The 25,023-nt window shown below is 35.7% G+C and overlaps 1 protein-coding gene across 50 annotated transcripts in view; it reads left to right on the forward strand.

The window, feature by feature from the left end:
* BAZ2B (bromodomain adjacent to zinc finger domain 2B) overlaps positions 1–25,023 on the forward strand; it is a 449,976-nt gene that overhangs the window by 411,247 nt on the left and 13,706 nt on the right. For 47 of the 50 annotated variants that reach the window (XM_035304715.3, XM_078327573.1, XM_078327578.1 and 44 more), the window contains 7 exons: positions 4,877–5,526; positions 5,953–6,226; positions 6,396–6,551; positions 7,577–7,737; positions 16,812–17,122; positions 17,510–17,645; positions 21,867–22,013. In XM_035304715.3, the coding sequence (XP_035160606.3) occupies positions 4,877–5,526; positions 5,953–6,226; positions 6,396–6,551; positions 7,577–7,737; positions 16,812–17,122; positions 17,510–17,645; positions 21,867–22,013 (1,835 nt within the window). The remainder of the gene's footprint in view (positions 1–4,876; positions 5,527–5,952; positions 6,227–6,395; positions 6,552–7,576; positions 7,738–16,811; positions 17,123–17,509; positions 17,646–21,866; positions 22,014–25,023) is intronic. The other 3 variants (XM_078327583.1, XM_078327594.1, XM_035304754.3) reach the window with 1 other exon arrangement.

Here is a 25,023-nt window from a genome sequence, read left to right on the forward strand (position 1 = left end):
AAGAGACTTAGACTCTCACACAATAATAGTGGGAGACTTTAACACTCCACTGTCAATATTAGACAGATCAACCAGACAGAAAATCAACAAGGATATCCAGGGCTTGAACTCAGACCTGGAGCAAGCAAACCTGATAGACATTTACAGAACTCTCCACCCCAAATCCACAGAATACACATTTTTCTAAGCACCACATCACACCTACTCTAAAATTGACCACATAATTGGAAGTAAAGCACTGCTCAACAAATGCAAAACAACTGAAATCATAACAAACAGCCTCTCAGACCATAGTGCAATCAAGTTAGAACTCAGAATACAGAAACCAATCCAGAACCTCACAGCTTCATGGAAACTGAACAACTGGCTCTTGAATGTTGAGTGGGTAAACAATGAAATGAAGACAGAAATAAAGAAGTTCTTCGAAACCAATGAGAATGAAGACACAACATGCCAGAACCTCTGGGACACATTTAAAGCCATCTCTAGAGGAAAGTATATAGCAATAAGTGCCCATATGAGGAGAATGGAGAGATCCAAAATTGACACCCTATCGTCAAAATTGAAAGAGGTAGAGGAGCAAGATCAAAAAAACTCAAAACCCAGCAGAAGACAAGAAATAACTAAGATCAGAGCTGAACTGAAGGAGATTGAGACACAAAAAACCCTTCAAAAAATCAATAAATCCAAGAGCTGATTTTTTGAAAAGATCAACAAAATAGACAGACCACTAGCCAGATTGATTAAAAATAAAAGAGAGAACAACCAAATAGATGCAATAAAAAATGATAAAGGGGAAATCACCACAGATTCCACAGAAATTCAAACCATCATCAGAGAATATTACAAACAACTCTATGCACATAAACTAGTAAACCTGGAAGAAATGGACAAATTCCTGGACTCCTGTGTCCTCCCAAGCCTAAACCAGGAGGAAGCTGAAACTATGAATAGACCAATAACAAGCTCAGAAGTCGAGGCAGCAATTAAGAGCCTACCACTCAAAAAAAGCCCAGGTCCAGACGGATTCATAGCCGAATTCTACCAGACACACAAAGAGGAGCTGGTACCATTCCTTCTAAAACTATTTCAAACAATCCAAAAAGAGGGAAGCCTTCCCAAATCATTTTACGAGACCAACATCATTCTGATACCAAAACCTGGCAGAGACCCAACAAGAAAAGAAATCTTCAGGCCAATATCCATGATGAACATAGATACAAAAATCTTCAATAAAATATTGGCAAGCCGATTGCAACAGCAAATCAAAAAACTTATTCATCATGATCAAGTAGGATTCATCCTGGGGATGCAAGGCTGGTTCAACATACGCAAGTCTATCAACGTAATTCACCACATAAACAGAACCAAGGACAAAAACCACATGATTGTCTCAATTGACGCAGAGAAGGCATTTGACAAAATTCAACAGCCCTTTATGCTAAAAATCCTCAATAAACTCGGTATCGAAGGAACGTATCTCAAAGTAATAAAAGCTATTTATGACAAACCAACAGCCAATATCATACTGAATGGGCAAAAACTGGAAGTATTCCCTTTGAAATCCGGCACTAGACAAGGATGCCCTCTTTCACCACTCCTATTCAATATAGTACTGGAAGTTCTAGCCAGAGCAATCAGGCAGGAAAAAGAAATAAAGGGTATTCAAATAGGAAAGGTGGAAGCCAAATTGTCTCTATTTGCAGAAGACATGATAGTATACCTAGAAGACCCCATCGCCTCAGCCCAAAATCTCCTGAAACTGATAAGCAACTTCAGCAAAGTCTCAGGATATAAAATCAATGTGCAAAAATCACAAGCATTTGTCTACACCAATAACAGACTTAAAGAAAGCCAAATCAAGAACAAACTGCCATTCACAATTGCTACAAAAAGAATAAATACCTTGGAATACAACTCACAAGGAACGTAAGGGACCTCTTCAAGGAGAACTACAAACCACTGCTCAACGAAATCAGAGAGGACACAAACAGATGGAGAAACATTCCATGTTCATGGTTAGGAAGAATTAATATTGTGAAAATGGCTATACTGCCCAAAGTAATTTACAGAATCAATGCTATCCCCATCAAGCTACCATTGACTTTCTTCACAGAACTGGAAAAAACCACCATGAACTTCATATGGAACCAAAAGAGAGCCCGCATAGCCAAGTCAATTCTAAGCAAAAAGAACACAGCGGGGGGCATCACACTACCGGATTTCAAACTATACTACAAGGCTACAGTAATCAAAACAGCATGGTACTGGTACCAAAACAGAGATATAGACCAATGGAACAAACAGAGGCACCGGAGGCAACACAACATATCTACAACTATACAATCTTTGATAAACCTGACAAAAACAAGCAATGGGGAAAGGATTCCCTGGTTAACAAATGGTGTTGGGAAAACTGGCTAGCCATGTGCAGAAAGCAGAAACTGGACCCCTTCCTGACACCTTACACTAAAATTAACTCCAGATGGATTAAAGACTTAAACATAAGACCTGGCACCATAAAAACCCTAGAAGGAAATCTAGGCAAAACTATCCAGGACATAGGAGTAGGCAAGGACTTCATGAACAAAACACCAAGAGCATTGGCAACAAAAGCCAAAATAGACAAAATGGGACCTAATGAAACTCCACAGCTTCTGCACGGCAAAAGAAACAGTCACTAGAGTAGATTGGCAACCAACAGAATGGGAAAAAATTTTCACAGTCTACCCATCTGACAAAGGGCTGATATCCAGAATTTACAAAGAACTCAAGCAGATTTACAGGAAAAAAACAAACAAGCCCATTCAAAAGTGGGCAAAGGATATGAACAGACACTTTACGAAAGAAGACATATATGAGGCCAACAATTGTATGAAAAAATGCTCATCGTCACTGGTCATCAGAGAGATGCAAATCAAAACTGCATTGAGATACCATCTCACGCCAGTTAGAATGGCGATCATTAAAAAATCTGGAGACAACAGATGCTGGAGAGGATATGGAGAAAAAGGAACACTTTTACACTGTTGGTGGGAGTGTAAATTAGTTCAACCATTGTGGAAGACGGTGTGGCGATTCCTCAAGGCCTTAGAAATAGAAATTCCATTTGACCCAGCAATCCCATTACTGGGTATATATCCAAAAGACTATAAATCATTCTACTATAAGGACACATGTACACGAATGTTCATTGCAGCACTGTTTACAATAGCAAAGACCTGGAATCAACCCAAATGCCCATTGATAATAGACTGGATTGGAAAAATGTGGCACATATACACCACGGAATATTATGCAGCAATCAGAAATGATGAGTTCGTGTCGTTTGTAGGGACATGGATGAATCTGGAGAACATCATTCTCAGCAAACTGACACAAGAACAGAAAATGAAACACCGCATATTCTCACTCATAGGCAGGTGATGAAAAATGAGAACACATGGACACAGAAAGGGGAGTACTAAACACTGGGGTCTATTGGGGGGAAAAGGGGAGGGCCAGTGGGAGGGGGAGGTGGGGAGGGATAGCCTGGGGAGAAATGCCAATTGTGGGTGAAGGGGAGAAGCAAAGCAAAGCACACTGCCATGTGTGTACCTACGCAACTGTCTTGCATGCTCTGCTCATGTACCCCAAAACCTAAAATCCCATAAAAAATTAAAAAAAAAAAAAGAATCAGTTAACCTGTCCCTATCCACAAGGAGCTCACAATCTAATTGGAAAGATATAGCACTTATGAAGACAAAGAGAACATACAAGTGTATGATATGTGCAAGTAGTGTGTCTGACAGGCAAGGCTGATAAGGATCAATAAGTGTCAAACTAGTAGAAACTACCATAAATAAATGGTGCTGAAAGTTGGTTCAACATTAATAATATACATTATTCTCGTCATCTTACTACTTTTTAAAAGTTCCTTGAAAATATAATGTGTTCTTAATAAAATAAGATTAGATTTAACATTAAATGCACAAGTTTTTAAAAAATTCTTATAATAACATTAACATCAATTAATATTGAGGGGAGAAGATATCACCCTTCTAATGACCAGAAATAATGTAATCTAGATTTTCACCTCTCAAATATTGGCAAGGACAAAAATATTGACAGCATCCAGTTTCATTGAGGGTATTGGCACACAGATGCCCTCAGGTACTTTAATGTGAGTATATATTGATCCAGGCTTTCTAGAGGGCAGTTTGACAATGTATTTCAAAAACTCTAAAAAGTACACATCTTAGTTTTCTTCTAGGAATTTATTTTAAGGAAGTAAATCAAGGGAACAAGTCCAAAAGTATAGACAAAAGGTCATTCATTATTTACAGCACAGTTTGTAATAGTGAACAATTGGGACCTATTATATATCAGTAGAAGATTGACAGTTTAATAAATGATATAGTTATCATATATTTCATTCTGTAGCCATTAAAATTTATAATGAATTTGTATGTTTATCGACATGTCAAGGTGTTTACAGAGTATTATTCAATAAAACGCTGTAGTAGTTTAGAATATTATGTATGTAGTAGAATTTCTTTTTTTAATTATATGGATTTAAGTGTGTATGTGTCACATAGAGCACTCCTAGAGGTTTAATACAAAAAATATTAAGGGTAATTTTTGCTGTGTAGTAGGGCTTTTAAGATTTTTTGTACTTTTAATATTTTCAGATTTTAATTTTTTTATAGCAAATAAATGTTGATTTCCCTGTGAGTGAAAGCTATCATCTACAAAAAAGGAAAATATAGGGAGTATTCGGTAATCTAAACAAGTTTAAGTATTTTTGCATATAATTTGATAAAGAGTAATGACATATATTTACAGTATTGGTTTGATCTGGAGTAACTGGTCTTCATAATGATTTTTGATTTTGTAGGACTAGAAGAAATTGCAAAAGAAAGAGAAAAACTAAAAATGGCAGAAAGTGTCCAGATCAAAGAAGAAATGTTTGAGACTTCTGGGGACACTTTAAATTGTTCAAATACAGATCACTGTGAACAAAAGGAAGATCTTAAAGAAAAAGATAACACAAATCTATTCCTTCAGAAACCTGGCTCTTTTTCCAAATTAAGCAAGCTTTTGGAGGTAGCTAAGATGCCTCCTGAGTCAGAGGTTATGACTCCCAAACCAAATGTTAGTGCAAATGGGTGCACATTGTCTTATCAGAACAGTGGAAAACATCCACTGGGCAGCATCCAGTCACCAACAACACAAAGCAATGTGGAAAAGGCAGACTCTAATAATCTGTTTAACAGTGGTTCAGGTGGTCCAGGGAAGTTCTATAGTCCTCTCCCTAATGACCAGTTACTAAAAACGCTGACTGAAAAGAATAGACAATGGTTTAGTCTTTTGCCACGAACACCTTGTGATGACACTTCACTTACTCATGCCGAAATGTCAACTGCTTCTTTGGTGACTCCTCAGTCTCAGCCACCATCTACGTCACCTTCACCTGCCCCAGCTCCTCTTGGATCTTCTGCTCAGAATCCTGTTGGCTTAAATCCATTTGCTTTATCACCTCTTCAGGTTGGTACTGCTAACTGTAACTCATTTTGGTATTGCTTTATGTAGTCTTTGACCCCAAGGAGATTTTGGTCAAGGGGGATCACTCAAATAGTGAAAATATTCCTACTACAGTATGAAAACTGAAGCAACTCAGAGTTTCTGTCACCAAGGTTCATTAGAACAACTGATTTCTAAACTTGGTCTAAGTCTTCTTTAATTACTTTTAAAATTATTAGTGTAACAGTATATCTGAAAGGGAAATTACTTTGGGGAACAAATAAGAACATGGAATGTAACATTTTTATTGCTAATGTATTTCATTTTCCTTTAATTCTAATAAATAAAAGAATATTTTTCAGAATTTTGAAAATAATTTTATATTCTAAACATTTTTCCTAACTTCTTAAAATAATCTACTTTTTATTAATAAATGTTTTCTTTTTGCAGGTGAAAGGTGGAGTATCTATGATGGGACTTCAGTTTTGTGGGTGGCCCACTAGTGTGCTTACTTCTAATATTCCATTTACGTCATCTCTACCTAGTCTAGGATCAGGGTTAGGGTTATCAGAAGGAAATAGTAATTCATTCTTGACTTCTAATGTTGCTTCAAGTAAAAGTGAATCTCCAGTACCACAGAATGAAAAGCCCTCTTCAGCTCAACCTGCAGCTGTTGAAGTAGCAAAACCAGTAGATTTTCCTAGTCCAAAACCTATTCCAGAAGGTAGGTACATTGGGATGGTTTATAGCCACTTACTCGATTTCAGTATTATGGATTCCTATAACTGAATATTTGATGGCTCTATATATGTATTAATAAATCTTTTTATTTCCATAATGTCATTTCCTATTCAAAATATTTGTAAAAGATCTACTTATTGGTCTTGACTTAGAAATGCAGTTTGGTTGGTGGAGAATTATTGACCCAGAGGACCTAAAAGCTTTGCTCAAAGTGCTGCATCTCAGAGGAATAAGAGAAAAGGCATTACAAAAACAAATTCAGAAACATTTGGATTATATTACTCAAGCCTGCATCAAGAATAAGGATGGTATGTACCTAAAAAAGATGTCAGCTTTCTTGCTTAGTTATAAGAATTATTTTATTCTAAGCATATTTTAGCACAGCCTACTGGTCCTTTATACTCATGAGTTCCACATCTGTAGATTCAACCAATTGCAGATCAAACGGATTCAAAGAAAAGAAAGATGGGTGTATCTGTACTGAACATGTACAGACTTTTTTTCCTTATCATTCTTCTATAAATAATATAGTATAACAACTATTTCCATAGCATTTACATTGTCGTAGGTACTGTAAGTAACCTAGAAATAAAAGCATACAGGAGGATGTATGTAGATTACATGCAAATAGTACACCTTTTTTTTTTTTTTTTTTTGGTGAGAGAGTCTCACAGTGTCACCTAGGCTAGAGAACAGTGGTGCATTCATAGCTGATTGCAGCTTCGAAGTCCTGAGCTCAAGCAATCCTCTTGCCTCAGCCTTCTGAGTAGCTGGGACTACAGGCACATGCCACCACATCCAGCAAGTTTTTTTTTTTAATTTTTTGTATCGACAGGGTCTCACTATGTTACCCAGGCTGGTCTTGAACTCCTGGCCTCACGTTATCCTCTCACCTCAGCTTCCCAAAGTGCTAAGATTATGGGCATGAGCCACCACTCCTGGCCAACGCCATTTTTTATAAGGGATGTGAGCATCTGTAGGTTTTGGTATTCATGGGGTTGGGAGGTGTCCTAGAACCAATTCCCCACAGGTATCTAGAAGCAAACGATATCTTAATTCACTACTATTTTTTTTCTGTTTTACTCAACGAACTATTTATATTTTTTAAATTGATATTTACTGTCTTGTAATTTTTTACACCTGCAGACATACTGTTTTGTGTTTTTTATGGTGTTTCTACTTTTAAGAGTAAGCTGCCTGTACATAGTGTATTTGTGTATGTCAAGTTAGATGTACATGGCCCCCTTAGAATTTTATTCACTTTCTGGAAGAAATCTCTGAAGGGAAAAATCTTAATAAGTGGATTTTTAAATTAATTTCTTTTAAAATATAGTTGCTATTATTGAACTGAATGAAAATGAAGAAAACCATGTAACTCGAGATATTGTGGAGAACTGGTCAGTAGAAGAACAAGCAATGGAAATGGATTTGAGTGTCCTTCAACAGGTAGAAGATCTAGAAAGAAGAGTTGCATCAGCAAGTTTACAAGTGAAGGTAAAATCGATTTGGAAAAAAATCTGTTTTTAGGATAATGGAAGGTAACTAATATGTATTACATGCCTAATATATGCTGGTTAATGTGCTAAATGTTTTTACTTTATCTCATTTAATTCTGAAAACAATCCTGGATTAATTTCCCCCATCTAGTAAGGAACCAGGTTCAGAGTAAATAATGTGCCAGTGGTCATATAGTAAGTGCCTAAAGGTGCATTTAAATGAAGTCTGACTCCAGACCCCATGTCCTTTTTAGTAATCTTTCCGCCTCCTTAATGATATTTAGAAGTATTATTTCTGATGCTTAGTTCTTTACTACCAGCGGAATTCCAGTTTCACCAAGATGAATGTGATGATCTAGTACAAATCTTTTCAAACTCCTATTGTAGTGTGTCATATAGAGCCATGAATTTCCTTATATACAAGCCATGGTATATGTCAGACTTTTACACTATATAGTTTAATTTGGAGACCAATATAGATATATCCAAATATATGTTATAGATGCAGTGACACATGCACACATACCCTATATATATATGTAAAGTTTTTATTTACTTATTTATTCATTCATTCATTCGTCTATTTTCTGGGCATTTTCATATCATGGATAATGATCAGAACTGGCTTCCAGTGGACAAACAAAAGGAAAACTTTACCCTTGTGGAAGAATTTTTGGTTTTGTAAAGAGGGAGGGTATATAAGTTCTCCTTAAAAGCATGAAAGGTTTAGCACCTGCTAAGGTTCAGTTTTGGGTTTTGGTAGATTTTTGTTTGTTTGTTTTTGAGATGGAGTCTCACTTTAGCACCCAGGCCAGAGTACAGTGGCTTGATCTCAGCTCACTGCAACCTTCACCTCCAGGTTCAAGCAATTCTCCTGCCTCAGGCTTCCAAGGTACATGTCACCATGCCCCGTTAACTTTTGTATTTTTAGTAGAGATGGGGTTTTGCTACGTTGGCCAGGCTGGCCTCAAACTCCTGACCTCAAGTGATCCACCCACTTTGGCCTCCCGAAATGCTGAGCTTACAGGCATTAGCCACCATGCCTGGCCAGAAACTGCTAAGGTTTTAAAGGTTTAGAAAATTTAATCTCCATGTAATTTGATTCGAAATGCCATGCTTTATTCAGAATGAGAAATTTATGGCATAATGCTATCCTTTTCAATAATTGAGATTTTGCTTTATAATTAGTTTAACATGTGGCATTTGAACACTTCTGAAGATCTCAAAAAATGTAGTTTTCCAGAGCTAATAAAATATCCCTTTCTTGTGACGAACGTAATACCAACCTTGGGAAGCAAAAATTTATTATTTGCTGAAACTATTGTGCTAGTAAACTATGTGTCTCCTCCTCCTGGTACTATAATACAGTGTAAATGTGCCTCATGTATTCTCATCTATCTAGCATCTTCAACAAATGAACCCTTTCACACTATTTTATTTTCTAGAGAAATGAAAATTATTCCATTTAGTGCTATAATTTTTAACATGTTTTTGGAATGCTTATATTACACATGTCACTACCTTCTTAAATTGAAAATAACAAGACTGATTTAAATTATCCTGGTGACAAAGGATCTTCAGTTTGAAGACCAATTATTAGACAAAAATTCCCTCAGGAAACAAGAAGAGGTTTTGCCCCTAACCTAAATGATCTTAGTATGCTTTGCTTTTAAAACTGTTAGATCTGCTTTCTGTAGTCTGTGGTTGACCTCTCAGTTTGTCAGTTGTTGCTACTTGCTGGTTTAAATTTGATTGGTTCCACAAGCCTTATTTTCCTCCAGCTTTTTCCCATATCATTTGTCAATTCTAAATGACTGTTGATTGGGAAAGTATATCATCAGGCTTTTAGAAATTATGTGTAAAATCAGAGTGTGCGCCTGAAACATTTTCCTGGTGACATACTCAGATTTTGGTCCATTGACCTTATCACATTGCTGGCTGCTCAAATGTTCTTGGCTGTGTTCTCAGTAGCTAAGATAAGTAAAATTTGCTTTATAAATTGTTTAAATTTATAAATAATAATGTACAGTATCATGGAGTATATGTTAATGTTTTGGCACATGTAATGTATAGTGATCAGATAAGAGTAATTAGCATATTCATTATCTCAAACATTTACCTTTTTTTTCTGTTAAGAATACTCAATATCTTCCTCTAGCTATTTGAAAAAATATATTTTAACTATGGTCATCCTACAGTAATATAGAGCACTACAACTTCTACCTACCTAACAGTAATTTTGTATTCTTTAACAACTCTCTCTTTATGCCTCCCTACCCCTGCTTTTCCCAGCCTCTAGTATCCTCTGTTCTACTTTTTACATCTATGAGATCAACTTTTCTTTTAAGCTTCCACATGAGTGAGAACATAGAGTGTTTAACTTTGTGTGTGCCTGGCTTATTTCACTTAAAATAATATCCTCTGGTTCCATCCATGTTGCCTCTAATGACAGGATATTTCATTCTTTTTATGGTTGTATCATATTCTTTATCCATTCATCTGTTGTTGAACACCTGGATTCATTCTGTATTTTAGCTATTTTGAATAGTGCTGAAGTAAACATGTCTCTTCATTACAACAATTTTCTTTTCCTTTGGATAAATTCCCAGTAGTAGGTTGCTGGATCATGTGATAGCTCTATTCATAGTTTCTTGAGGAACCTACATACTCTTCTCCGCAATGGCTGTGCTAGTTTATATTCCCACCAACAGTATGTAAGAGTTCCCTTTTCTATGCATTCTTACAGCATCTCATTTTTTTTTCTTTTTGGTAATAGCCATTCTAACTGGGGTGAGATAATACCTCATTGTGGTTTTAATTTGCATTTCCCTGATGAGTAGTGATGTTGAGCATTTTTACATATATTTGTAGGCCATGTATATGTCTTCTTTTATGAAATGTCTGTTTAGATCACTTGCCCATTTTTAATCAGACTGTTTGTTTCTTTGCTGTTAAGATGTTTGCGTTCTTTCTATATCCTTGATATTAATCTCCTTGCATATGTATTATTTGCAAATGTTTTATCCCATTCTGTGGGTTTTCTTTTCACTCTTGAATTTTCCTTTGCTGTACAGTTTTTTCATTTTATATAATCACATCTGTTTATTTCTGCTTCTGTTACCTGTGCTTTTGAGGTTTTATATATAAAATATTTTCCCAGACCAATGTCCTGTTTCTTCTAGTGTTTTATCATTTGGGATCTTCCATTAGGTCTTTGATCTATTTGAGTTGATTTTGTATAGGATAAGAGATGGGGCTCTAGTTTCATTCTTCTACATATGGATATCCAGTTTTCCTAGCACCATTTATTGAAGAAACTCATTCTTTTCACAATGAGCATTCTTGGCACCTTTGTTAAAAAGCAGATGGGTTGTAGAGTTGTGGATTGATTTCTGGGTTTGTTTGTTTGTTTTGAGACGGAGTCACACTCTGTTGCTCAGACTGCAGTGCAGTGGTGCTATCTCAGCTCACTGCAACCTCCACCTCCCAGGTTCAAGCAATTCTCCTGCCTCAGCCTCCTGAGTAGCTGGGATTACAGGCATGCATCACCATACCTGGCTAATTTTTGTATTTTAATAGAGACAGGTTTCACCGTGGCCAGGATAGTCTCGATCTCCTAACCTCATGATCTGCCCACCTCAGCCTCACAAAGTGTTGAAATTATAAGTGTGAGCCACCATGTCCAGCATGCTGGGTTTTCTATTCTATTCCATTGGTCTATGTGTCAGTTTTTATGCCAGTACCATGCTGTTCTGGTTACTACAGCTTTGTAGTTTATTTCGAGGCCTTGGTAGTCTGATACCTCCAACTTTGTTCTTGTTGCTCAGGATTGCTTTAGCTATTCAGTCTTTTGTAATTCCACACAAAGTTTAATATTTTTTCTTTATTTCTGTGAAAAATGTCATTAGTGTTTTGATAGGGATTGTGCTTGAATCTGTAGATTCCATTGGGTAGTATTGTCATTTTAATAATATTGATTCTTCTGATCCATAAGCATGGTTGTATCCTCTTATCCTCTTCAGTTTTTTTCATCAGTGTTTTAGTTTTCCTTGTAGAGGTCTTTCACTTCTTTGGTTAAAATTGATTCCTAGGGTTGGGTTTTTGTTTTTGTTTTAGTTTTTGTTTGTTTGTTTGTTTGGTATCTATTGTAAATGGGATTACCTTCTTGATTTCTTCTTCAGCAAAAATTTGTTGTTCATGTATCAAAATGCTGCCAAGGCCAGACACAGTGGCTCATGCCTGTAATTCTAGAACTTTGGGAGGCCGAGGTGAGAAGATCACTTGAACTCAGGAGTTTGAGACCAGCCTGGGCAACATGGCAAAACTCCATCTCTACAAAAAAAAATACAAAAATTAGCTGGGTATGGTGGCACGTGCCTATAGTCCCAGCTACTTGACAGGTTGAGGTTGGAGAAAGGCTTGAGCCCAGGAGGCAGAGTTTCCATGGCTGTTTGGGCTCTTTTTTGGTTCTATATGAATTTTTAAATAGTTTTTTCTGGTTCTGTGAAGAATGTCATTGGTAGTTTGATAGGAATAGCATTGAATCTGTAAATTGCTTTGGGCAGTTTGGCTATTTTAATGATGCTGATTCTTCCTATCTATAGGCATGGGATGTTTTTCCATCTGTGTCATCGCTGATTTCTTTGAGCAGTATTATGTAATTCTCATTGTAGAGATCTTTCACCACCCTGGTTGGCTGCATTCCTAAGTATTTTATTGTTAGGAAAACTTACTTTTTGTTTCATTGATTCTTTTGTATTTTTGTCTCAATTTTGTTTATTTCTGCTCTGATCCTTATTGTTTCTTTCCTTCTACTAACTTTGGGTTTGGTTTGTTCTTACATTTCTAGTTCCTTGAAGGGCATTGCTAAATTGTTTACTCGAAATCTTTCTACTTTATTGATGTAGGCATTTATTGATATAAACTTGCCTCTTAAGACTGCTTTTGCTGGGTCCCATATGTTTTGGAATATTGTTTTTATATTTTCATTTATTTCAAGAAATTTTAAAATTTCATTCTTAATTTCTTCCTTTACCAGTAGTTGTTCAGCACCGTATTGTTTAATTTTCATGTATTTGTATAGTTTCAAATGTTCCTCTTTTTGTTGTAGTTTTTTTTCCATGTAGTCAGAAGAGATACTTGATATGATTTCAAATTTTTAAAATATTTTGAGATTTGAGTCTTAACATATGGTCAGTCCTGGCATATGTTTCATGTGCTGATAAAACGAATGTGTATTCTGTAGCTGGTGGATGAAATGTTCTGTAAGTGTCCATTTGGTCTATGGTACAGATTGAATTCGATGTTTCTTTGTTGATTTTCTGTCTGGAAAATCTATCTAATACTGAGAGTAGAATGTAGAAATCTCCAGCCATTATAATATTAGGACCTACCTCTACATTTGGATCTAATAATATTTGCTTTATATATCTGAGTGCTCTGGTATTATGTGTATACATATTTATAATTATTATATTCTCTTGTTGAATTGATCCTGTTGTTATATAATGTCCTTCTTTGCCTCTTTTTATAGTGTTTAACTTGAAGGGGTTTTTTTTTTTAATCTGACATAAGTATACCTATTCCTATTCACTTTTGGTTTTCATTTGCATGGGATATTTCTATCCATCCATTCACTTTCAGTCCTCATATCTCTTATAGGTGAGGGGAGTTTCTTCTAGGCAGCATATAGTTGGGCATTGTTGGTTTTTTTTTTTTTTTTAATCCAGCCAGCCAGTCTATGTCTTTTAAATGGCAAATTTAATTAATTTACATTCAGGGTTACTACTGATAGGTGAGTGCTTACTCCTATCATTTTATTGATGGCTTTTCAGTTGTTTTCCACAATCCTTCGTTCCTTACTTCCTTGCTTATTACATATTTATTGTTTTGGCTGGGTTTTTTTTCATAGGGATACTGTTTATCATCAGGCTTTTTAAGATTATGTGTATAATAATTTTCTTTCTTTCTCTTTCTCCTTTCTGTATTAGCTTTCCCAGTGAGTTTTATAGTATGTTTTCATGATGGTGATTATCATCTTTGTACTTTCAGATGTAAGACTGCTTGAGCATTTCTTGCATGTCCAGTCTAGTGCTGATGAATTCCTTTAGTTTCCCTCAGTCTGTAAGACTTTTTTTCTCCTTCATTTCTGAAGGCAAGCTTTGCTGGGTATAAAATTTTTGGCTGGCAGGGTTTTTTCTCTATATACTTTGAATATATCATCCCATTCTCTCCTTGCCTGTAAGGTTTCTGCTGAGAAATTTGCTGTTAGTCTAATGGAGATTTCATTATATGTGACTTGACAGTTTTCTTTTAATGTTTTCAGAATTCTTTATCTTTTGACTTCTTATAGGCTAACTATAATGTGCCTCAGAGAGGACCTGTTTGGGTTGAATTTCTTGGGATTCTTCGAGCTTCCTAGACCTGAATTTTCATCTTTCTCCCAAGACATCGGAAGTTTTCTACTATTATTTCATTAAATTTGTTTTCCTCACCTTTTCTCTATACCTTCTGTAACACCCACAAGAATATGTGTTTGCTTAATGGTGTCCCATAAATTCTATAGGCTTTTTCTCTCTTTTTTCCTTTTTCTTTGTTTTCCTTTATTTCCTTCCCCCCCCCCACCTTGGTCTGCCTCTGTTATTTCAAAATACTGTCTTTGGGTTCAGAAATTCTTTCTTTTCCTTGGTCTAGTCTGTATTTTCGGTCTAGTCTTGTATTTCTTATTTTATTCATTGGATTATTTAGCTCTAGAACTTCTGTTTGGTTCTTTTTTATATCTGTTTCTTTGTCAATTTTTCTTATTCAAATCATGAATTGTTTTCCTGATTTTGTTGAGTTGTCTTTATATATTTTCCTATTTTTTCTGTCAAACCATGTATTTGTACCTATTAATCAATTTATCTTAATCTCCCTCTCTCCCTACCCTTCTCAGCCTCTAGTAACCACCAATCTACTCTTTACATTCTAGAGTAAAGTAGTTTTTTTAGTTCTCACATATGAGTGAGAACATATAATAATTTGTCTTTCTGTATCTGGCTTATTTCACCCAGCATGATATCCTCCAGTTCCATCTATGTTGCTGCAAATGACAGGATTTCATTCTTCTTTATGACTAAATGATATTCTGTCCTGTAAATGTACTGCATTTTTAATTCATTCATCTGTTGATGGGCATTTAGGTTGATTCCATATTTTAACTATTGTGAATATTGCTGCAGTAAGTAGGTAGTACCAATATCTTTTCCATATATTGATTTTCTTTCTTTTCTATGTATATCCACTAATGGAATTGCTAGATGATAGGGTAGTTATATTTTTAGATTTTTGAGGAACTGTCACACTGTTTTTCATAGTGGATAAGTTGTTTGTCTACCTTGATCTTACTTTTTTCAGTGTAGAAACTGTGAGTTGGGGAGAAATTTTCTGTGTGCTTGGTACCCAGCAGAATGAGGGTAGAGAGGCATTGTGGATGTGGAATTTTAATTCTCTTGCCATCTACTCAGAGATTTTTTACTTCTCTCTTGCCTCAGGAACTGTCTCATCCTCATGTTTCAATTTTGGTATATCACTGGTGATCATCTCAGTGCCTTGTGTTTGTTTTTGGTTTTCTAGGTTGTTGGCGGCAGGGTCAGGGGGTCAGTGGGGGCAGGAATTGAAGCCAGCTTGCATCTGTGCCACCATTTTAGAGTCCATCCTTCCTTTCTAAATATAAATACTCTACTGAGTTAAAGGGGAAGAACTGATCCTAGTATATAATATAAAATAATTATATCTGAAGAGATGTTTAATTTCATTCTGTTTTTTATTTAATATGCATTTATTTAATACCTATTTCATCTCAGGCAGTGGACACCAAAAAATTGGATAAAATGTTATTCCTACCATCAGAAAGCTTCTCATATAATAGAGAGCGAAGATGTATACATATGCAGAATCTAGTAACTGATTGTTGAGAACAGAGTAATGCATTAATTTAGAAAAAGACTGACTTCTGGCAGAAATATGGAAGAGATCATGGAAGATTTCATGTAGAAGTTGAAATGGAACTTAAGAAAATGAGTATGGTTTGGACAGTTAGAGACTAGGGAATATCATACTAGGAAATGGGAATAGCATGTACAGAGTACAAGGATTGGGAAGCTTATCCTGTGTTTGTGGACTAGCAAGTTATAGAATTTGACTGCAACATAAGATTTGTGAATGGGAACATGAAAAGGGATAGATTGAGGTACTTGAATGCTATGGCAAACATTTGCTAAAGAATAGGAAATCTTTGAAGGATTTTAAGCTACAGGATTATTGATTATTCAATCAAGATATATGTATTGAGTGCCCATTGTTTGCCAGCACTGTACTGGAAATAAATGAGTAAAAGCAGACATAGTCCCTGCCCTCATGGAATTTAGAAGTAGAAAAGTATTCATCAAATAATTACACTAGTATAAAATTGAGTTTATGACAAGGCTAAGGAGTATGATCCTATGAGAACCTGTCAGAGAGGGACTTAGCTCCTGAAAGAGGTCAGGAAAGGATTTCTATTGGGGATCCTTTCTTGTTGAAGTGAATCTTAACATGAGAGCTACAAAATGAGTGGCATTAACTAGATGAAGAGGAGCAAGGAAAAGCAATAAAGGTAATAGCATATACGAAGCCTCTGCAGTCAAAGGAAAAATGTTGAACACAGAAGGACCCTGTACAGAAGAATGATGGAAGGATGAAAACAGAAAGGAAGAGCAAAGCTCAGAGGCTACCCAGACATTGCCATTTAAGTGAGCCCATGAAACCAATAAGCATTTTAATCTAAAATCTTACAAAATATTTGGCTGATTTTTTTATACCTTTCATAATAGCAAAAGTTTATAAATTTTATTTTTCAAACTTTTCTTAAAACTATTCCTTTTAATTTTTTGTTTTTATTTCTACCTAATTTTAGGAAACACAAGGTGTAAAAACTTTTAGTAATGATCCTTGAGATCTGCCAGTATCCAATACTGTATTTTAAGTAAAGGTAATTCAGCCATCTGGCATTTTAAGAGGAAACCATAATAACAGTATTCTCTTGATATATAGGGTTGGATGTGTCCAGAGCCTGCATCAGAAAGGGAGGACTTGGTATATTTTGAACATAAGTCATTTACTAAATTGTGCAAGGAGCATGATGGAGAATTTACTGGCGAAGAAGAAAACAGTGCACATGCACTAGAACGGAAGAGTGACAACCCCCTAGATATAGCTGTAACCAGGCTGGCTGATTTGGAGCGGAACATTGAAAGAAGGTATCTGAAGAGCCCCTTAAGTACCACCATTCAGATCAAACTGGATAATGTGGGCACAGTTACTGTCCCTGCTCCTGCACCATCCATTAGTGGTGATGGTGACGGGTAGGTTTTTGAGATTAACTTGAAAAATTATTGTGCTTCTTTGCTAATTGGAGCCTATTTTCTATTGCCTGTTATCTATGTATCTTCTTGTATGTCTGTGATCCATATGGATCATGCTATTTGCATGGTGCTTTGTAAAAACTTTTTTTTTTTTGTTATGTGCGTTGATAATCCTGCAAAGTGATCTTACATTTACCCGGTTGTGACTAAGCTTTGAGGCACGTAGCCACAGTCTGTGCACTACATCAAATTTAGTTGCTTAAACCTTATACTTATTGGCTGTTACATGTTTTTGTCATTGCTTGGCTTTCAATGTGATGACTGTTTCACATTCAGTAATCGTAAGTGTGGACATGACCTACTTAATTTTTCTATATTTCAATGCAGAATTGAAGAGGATATTGCTCCAGGGCTCAGGGTATGGAGAAGGGCAGTATCAGAAGCTCGCAGTGCTGCACAGGTAGCTCTGTGCATTCAGCAATTACAGAAATCAATAGCATGGGAAAAATCAATTATGAAAGTTGTAAGTGTTTTTATTTAAGAAATACTATAACTAATTTACTTTGTCCTGTTTCTTCCAACCTCCAGATCTTTCTTAATTGCACATTACCTATTGTCATAATAATGTATGCTATACTTGAGAGTTTTTCTAATTCTAAAAGATTTTTGATACTTTCCTCCTTATTGAAGGAAACTTTCAAATGTGTTATCTTTTTTGTTAAAATCTTGCTTCTGCCTCCTTTGAATATTGTTTATATATTCTAACTGAAGTTGTCTCCTACATTCCATCAGCATAATAGTTGTTAATCTAAATCTTGAAGGCCGTTTCACTCTTGTAAACAGTTGCATTGTTAACATTACCTGCTATATTACTGCATTGCTAAAACATCTTTTTCTATCAGTTTTCATTTTTAATTCTCAGGAGCACTTACATAAGTACATACAAAATAAGCAAAGAACTATTAGTTTATTTGTTTGGTGTCGGATGTGATTAACATGAATAGTAGATCCTTTAGTCTTTCCTTTACTAATTAAAACTGGTTTTTCACCCTTCTCTAAGCCCAATTAGCTTATTATGTGGTAAATCTCTGTTTTGTGCCAGGCACCAAAATGCTGTGTGTTCAAAATAAAGAGCCATAATTCATGTTTTCCAGAGAAATATTTATTTTAAATCATGTACAAGTGTCCCTCTTGTCTCTTTTGTATATCATATATAGAAGTATCTATTATATGTAGTCTTTTAGGAATTACTTTAACATTTATTTTTTTTTTTCTTTTTTGAGACGGAGTCTCACTCTGTCACTGAGGCTGGAATGCAGTGGCAAAATCTCAGCTCACTGCAAGATCTGCCTCCTGGATTCAAGTGATTCTCCTGCCTCAGCCTCCCGAGTAGCTGGGATTACAGGCACCTACCACCATGCCTCGCTGATTTTTGTATTTTTAGAAGACATGGTGTTTCACAATGTTGGCAAAGCTGTTCTCAAACTCCTGTCTTCAGGTGATCCACCTGCCTCGGCCTCCCAAAGTGCTGGGATTACAGGCATGAGTCACTGCACCCAGCCACCATTTACTTTTGACAGACTAGCTTTAACTTGTCAACATTTGAGATTCCTTTTCATGAATGACTAAAGGTGAAATTCCTTTACCTAAAATGGTTGTTTTCCTGAAGAAGTGATTGTTAAATAACTGAGCATTCTTTGTCCCATTTTTACCTTTATGCTTCGACTACTCAAGGCCTTATTAATTCCACACAAATAAATTATGTTTCTTCTATGGTTTTTCACTGTTTCCTAAAATATCTATGGAATAATGAATTTGCACTTTCACAATGTGCTCCAATACAGGTCTTTCTCAATTCAGATTGGAATTTACTATAATATTTTTTTAAACGGAGCCTTTGTTGCCCAGGCTGGAATGCAGTAGCACAATTTCAGCTCACTGCTACCTTGGTCTCCTGGGTTTGAGTGATTCTCCTGCCTCAGCCTACTGAGTACCTGGAATTACAGGCATGCACCACCATGCCCAGCTAATTTTTGTATTTTCAGTAAAGGTAGTGTTTCACCATGTTGGCCAGGCTGGTCTCAAACTCCTGAACTCAAATGCTCTGCCCACCTGCCTCGACCTCCCAAAGTGCTGAGATTACAGGCATGTTACACTGCACTTGGCCCAGAATTTACTATAAATTTTAAGGCACTGTTCGATTCATTTCATAGCGTTTTTACCAGGTACAGATTTTTTTTTCTTCTAAAAACTATTACTGAAACCAGCTTTAAAGTCACCTTAGAAAAATATATTTGGTAAGATCTAGGCAATAATGATTTTTTTTTTTTAAGAGAGAGAGAGAGACTGAAACTAAGTTCTTGTCAGGTATGGTGGTGCATGCCAGTAGTCCCAGCTACTCCAGAAGCAAAGGCAGGCTGATCGCTTGAGCCCAAGGGTTTGAGGCTATAGTGTACAATGATCACACTTGAGAATAGCCACTGCACTATAGTCTGGGCAACATAATGAGACCTTGTCTGTAAATAACATTAAAAAAAAAGATTAAGTCCTAGATCAGAATGAAATTTATAGTTATATTTTTTCTCATCTACATCAAAGCAATCATCATGATGTGTTCAGTTTTATTATAAACTGATACACAGAAACCTAAAACTTGTATCAAAACCTGCTTTTATATTGATGTATTTAAATTCTGCAATGTAAAGCTTTATTTCCATTTTTGCAGATCCATTCACCTTTCCGTTCTACATATACACTTATCATTTAGCTCCATCCCTCACAATCTCCATTTCCTTTTTCAAATGCTGAATAATACAGTTTTTTTGCTATGGAACTACCTTGAAAAGAAGGCAGTGTTTTATAGTTAAAGATTAAGAGCACTTTATAACCTTTAGAGACATAACAGTGCCTATAATAATCCTCATAGTAATTCCTAATAAAATATTAAAGTGCGCAATATCTTTAGAAATACCCTGTTGGACAGAAACCAAGCTTACCAAGAAAAAGAGGGAGTTGTTATAATTTGTCTCCAGATAACTCTCTACCCACAGTATGCTTTATATTGTTGTTAAACAATAGGCAGCATCCACTGTTTTTTACTGTAGTAGCAAAGGAATTAAAATCAAATATTAATATATTTACCATAACACTGTGAGTTGTTACTGTAATTTTTCAAAATTCTTATGAGTTTGATATCTGTCACCCTTTCTTTAAAAGTATTAGAAAATAATTTTATTTTTAAATCCTAAGTATGAAATGTAAGACAGACCTTGTAGTATTTTTAGTTGCCTAGTAGAGAAAACAATGAGTATTTACTTACATTCATGAAACTGATTTTTAAATTCTGTTGTTATAGGGATATAAATATAACCTTGCAATTGTTATCTCTCAGTGAATATTTTTACAATAGAAGTTGTAACGATGTAATTCAAATATGGAGAAATAACACCATCTTAAGGTATTCAGTGATGGTGATGTTAGAAAAGGTCATAGAATAGATACTGATTGTTGGAATGGTAAACTCTGCTGCTTTTGCTCTTGGTAACCATGCCAATTTTACTATGAAATATATAGTATATACATTTGATAAATATTTGTTAACTTGAATAGTATGTATCTGCTGTTTAGATAAGATTCTAAAACTATCATTGGTATACATACTAAGTTAGATCAGAAGACCGTTTTATACTTTCCCAGACTAAGATATAATATTGCATTGAAAATTAAAGTAAGTTTGAACAGTTATTCTATTTTGTTTTTAAGAGCATATAAATACCTAACTTTAAAGTAGTTTAAATGATTTCTTGTTAAGTGTTTTCATTTTAAAAAATATTGATTGCTGAACATTTTCTTTTGTGACTGGAATATGAACTAAATGTCAAAAAAATAATATTAGTGCTCACCATTTTTTAAAGCCATCTTGAAAGTTTTTACTTGTCTAACTTTTCTTCTTTCCTTTGTAAAACTTAATATACAGGATATGTGTACATGGAAGAAGTCTTCTCTTTGCAGATTTAAAGTTTTTAAATATATTAGAAAATTTTCAGTAGAAAACAGTTTTATTTTTAATTCTAAAAAATAATGACCTCTTAATTTCTTAAATGTATCTTTTTTTCTTTAGAAACTATTTTGTAGGATCCGTTTTCTGCACTTGTGACACATGTTTGATTTGGGTTGATTTTCAAAGTTTCCTGGTTTGAACACATTTTCCCATCTATCACAAAATATAGATGAATTAGTCAAAAATGTAGGGTTATCTTTTTATTATACTTAATTATACTAATACAACTTTGCTAATTTTGATTCTAAAAATTACTCTAACTCTTATTTCTTTCTCAGGATATCGTGAGGATGCTCTAAGATAAGCAAAAGATGAAGCACATTAAACAAATAAAACACCATGTATTAAAGCTATTCATTGCTTTATGTGCTCTAATGTCGTGTTAATTATTTCATATGTTAATGTGTACATGCTTCTGAAGTGTGTGCAGGCATCCTGCCTCTAGCTTTGTTCTTTGCAGTGTACTTGAAATGTGCATATACCCCAATAGAACTGCTCACCCGTCATGTGGTCCATATCTGTGTAACGAAAGATACATAGATGTGTATGGCTACTGTATATTTGTTAGCAAGCGGAATGAATGTTCAGCACTAATAAAAAATAGGAATTATGGTGTGTTTAACATCCCAATAACTATTATTCATAGCAGAGGGTTAATTTTAAATGATTTTTCGTGTATTATAGTACTGCCAAATCTGTCGAAAGGGAGATAATGAAGAACTGCTTCTTCTTTGTGATGGTTGTGACAAAGGCTGTCATACATACTGCCATAGACCCAAGATTACAACTATCCCAGATGGAGACTGGTTTTGTCCAGCTTGCATTGCTAAGGTAAGACTGATCTAAAACTAAACTTTTTATTTTATTTTACCTTTTTATTTTTTTTTTAATACAGGGTCTCAGTTGCCCAGGCTGGAGTGCAGTAGTATGATCATAACCCACTACAGCCTAAAATTTCTGGGCTCAAGCAATCCTCTGGCCTCAATTTTGTAGCTGAGACTACAGGTGTGCACTGCAGCCAGCTAATTTTTTTTTTTTTTTTTTTTTTGAGAGATAGTCTTGCTATGTTGCCTAGAATGGTCTCATACCTGTCCTCAAGCAATCCTCCTACCTCAGCCTGCCAAGTTACTGGAATTACAAATGTAAGCCACTGTGCCCAGGTCCAAACTAAACATTTTAATTACTAGATCAAAATGCAGACTTTTATGGGGTTTATGTTTTGAAGGCAGACTCTTCTAGGTCTTCTCTACCTCAGTAATTCTCTCCCATGTTTAATCTCTTAACCTAATTATTAACTACCACCTTTCCATAAACTCACTTTGGACACCCATCTGTCCACCTCCTCTTTTCCTTCCAGTTCACTCCCTGTAGCACTTCAACTCCAGCAATCCTTTGATCTCACCAGGACTGTCAGTTTGACTTAAGACTTTTCACTGTTGTTCTCCCCCTTCATGTCCTATCTTTCCTCCTAATCTGTTTTATGTATCATTATCCCATTATCCCAATCATTACTTCCACCATTAGGTCCTGTGCCTCCCCCTACCCACCTTGGTAAAACCATTATTGTGGTTAATAACAACTCTGATTTCTCTAGCACCTGTACCTTTGTATCTGAATATAGCTGTGGAATATTCAGCCTTTAAATTCAAGGCATTAAGGCCCAGGGATGTTGGCTCATGCATATAATCCAAGCACTTTGGGAGGCCGAGTCAAGCACATCACTTGAGGCCAGAAGATCAAGACCAGCCTGGCAAACATGGCAAAACCCTATCTCTACTAAAAATACAAAATTATAACTGGGCAAAAATTAGTGGTGACGCATGCCTGTAGTCCCAACTACTTGGGAGGCTGAGGTAGGAGAATCACGTGAACTTTGGAGGTGGAGGTTGCAGGGAACCCAGATTATGCCACTGCACTCCAGCCTGAATGACATAGTGAGATTCCGTCTCAAAATAAATAAATGTAAGTAAATAATTAAACTTATGATGTTATAGGGCTTTTAATAATGTCAAGAATTTAGCTCTGTCTCCTCCAACTTCATTCTCAGTTTACTGTCATTCAACTGAGTAAACGGAAGCCATGAGAAGAAAATATCACAATGTCTTGCCACCATATCTGCTGTCCTTCTGTATCTGGGCTCACACACCTTACCTTCTCTGTTCTTGCCATGAACTCCTGACTAAGCCAGTTTTCCCACTTGTGCCTCAGATCCCATCCCTTACCTCCTTGGGGATATTATTCCAGCAGTTCTCTCTTCTGCATCATCAATTTCTCCTTCTCCACTCGGTTCCTTTCTTCAGCCTACTGATATGCTGCTATATTTCCCATCCTAAGAAAACTAAGCGAAAGCCATCTTCTTTCCTCACTTCTCCCTTGATCCAGTTCCTCCATTTTTTCCTTCCATCTACAGAAGAACACTTGGAAAATTTTGTGTTCTAATTTTATCTAATACCTCTCTTCTGGTTCACTCTTTTTTTGTTTGTTTGTTTTTTAAGACAGGGTCTTCATTTGTTACCTAGGCTGGAATGCAGAGACACTATCACCATTTACTGCAGTCTTGATTCTTCCACACTCCAGTGATCCTCTCACCTCAGCCTCCCAAGCAACAGGGACTGCCGACCTGTGCCACCGTGCTCGGCTAATATTTTTTAATTTTGTAGAGATGGGGTCTCACTATGTTGCCCAGGCTGCTCTCAAATTCCTGGGCTTAACTGATCCTCACAACACAGCCTCTGAAGCCTGGGATTACAGATGTGAGCCACCACACTCAGCCCTGATTCACTCTCCTCACTGTAGATTTTCACCTCCACAGCTTCTCCAAAAATGTTCTTATTGTGGCCACAAATAGCATTCACATTTCTCACTCCAGTGATCAGTGCCTGTGTCATCCAACCTGTTACATTTGCTAGAGCTGAACACTCTTTCCTTCTTGAAACAGTGATTTTCACTTGACTTCTAGGATACCATACTCACCTGGTTTTCTTTCCAGTATTTTCTTCTTCTCAAGTCTCCTTTGATGATTTTTCCCTACCTCCCTGATCTGTAAACATTGGAGTGCTTTCTTTCCCTCAGGGTTATCATCTGTAAAATAGGATAGTATCTGCTTTGTGGGGATTTGTGAAGAACAAATAAGGTCATACATGTGAAAGTTTTTATAATGTTATAGTTCTGTGTTTATTTTAATACTTACTATGTTTAGGCTATATTTCACTAGATAGCAAGTGGTCTTACATGACATCATATTCACTAATAATCTTTTTTTATTATTTTGATTATTCTCGATCATTTTTGTCATACATAGTTAAATATTACTTAGCAGTGATCTTCACAGATTGTATACAAAATTATCTCTTATTGTACATAAAATTATCTTTTAGCTTTATAAACTGTCAAGTCATAGAAAGTTTCTCTAATACTCTATGAATTAATAACAGATAAGTGTTTGAAGTCTTGGGAGTATCACCTGGACATTTTGTCTTCAATAAATATTCTTAAATTAGTATCCTTAGCTATCTATCATTTCAGGAGTAGACTTGGAGACATAAAATCTATAATCTCATTCGAGCCCTTCTCTGTGAATGCAGCTTTCCAAGCCTCTGCTTTTTTTGTTTTTTAACTGTAGTAAACTAGATGTTTCTCATAGTTAATTTGTAATTATTTTAAAACATTTGTGCTATACATACACCTTGCTCTCAAGTGGCTTTTTCTGGATACATCATCCTGATTAACTATTTTTACTCTATGTGTATGTGTGTTTATGTATGTATATATGTGATCATAGGATCACAGAATCAAAAGGATGTGTGTGTGTGTGTGTGTGTGTGTATGTGTGTATGTACAT

This window comes from Callithrix jacchus, chromosome 6, assembly GCF_049354715.1.
Source record: "Callithrix jacchus isolate 240 chromosome 6, calJac240_pri, whole genome shotgun sequence".
Classification (NCBI taxonomy): domain Eukaryota; kingdom Metazoa; phylum Chordata; class Mammalia; order Primates; family Cebidae; genus Callithrix; species Callithrix jacchus.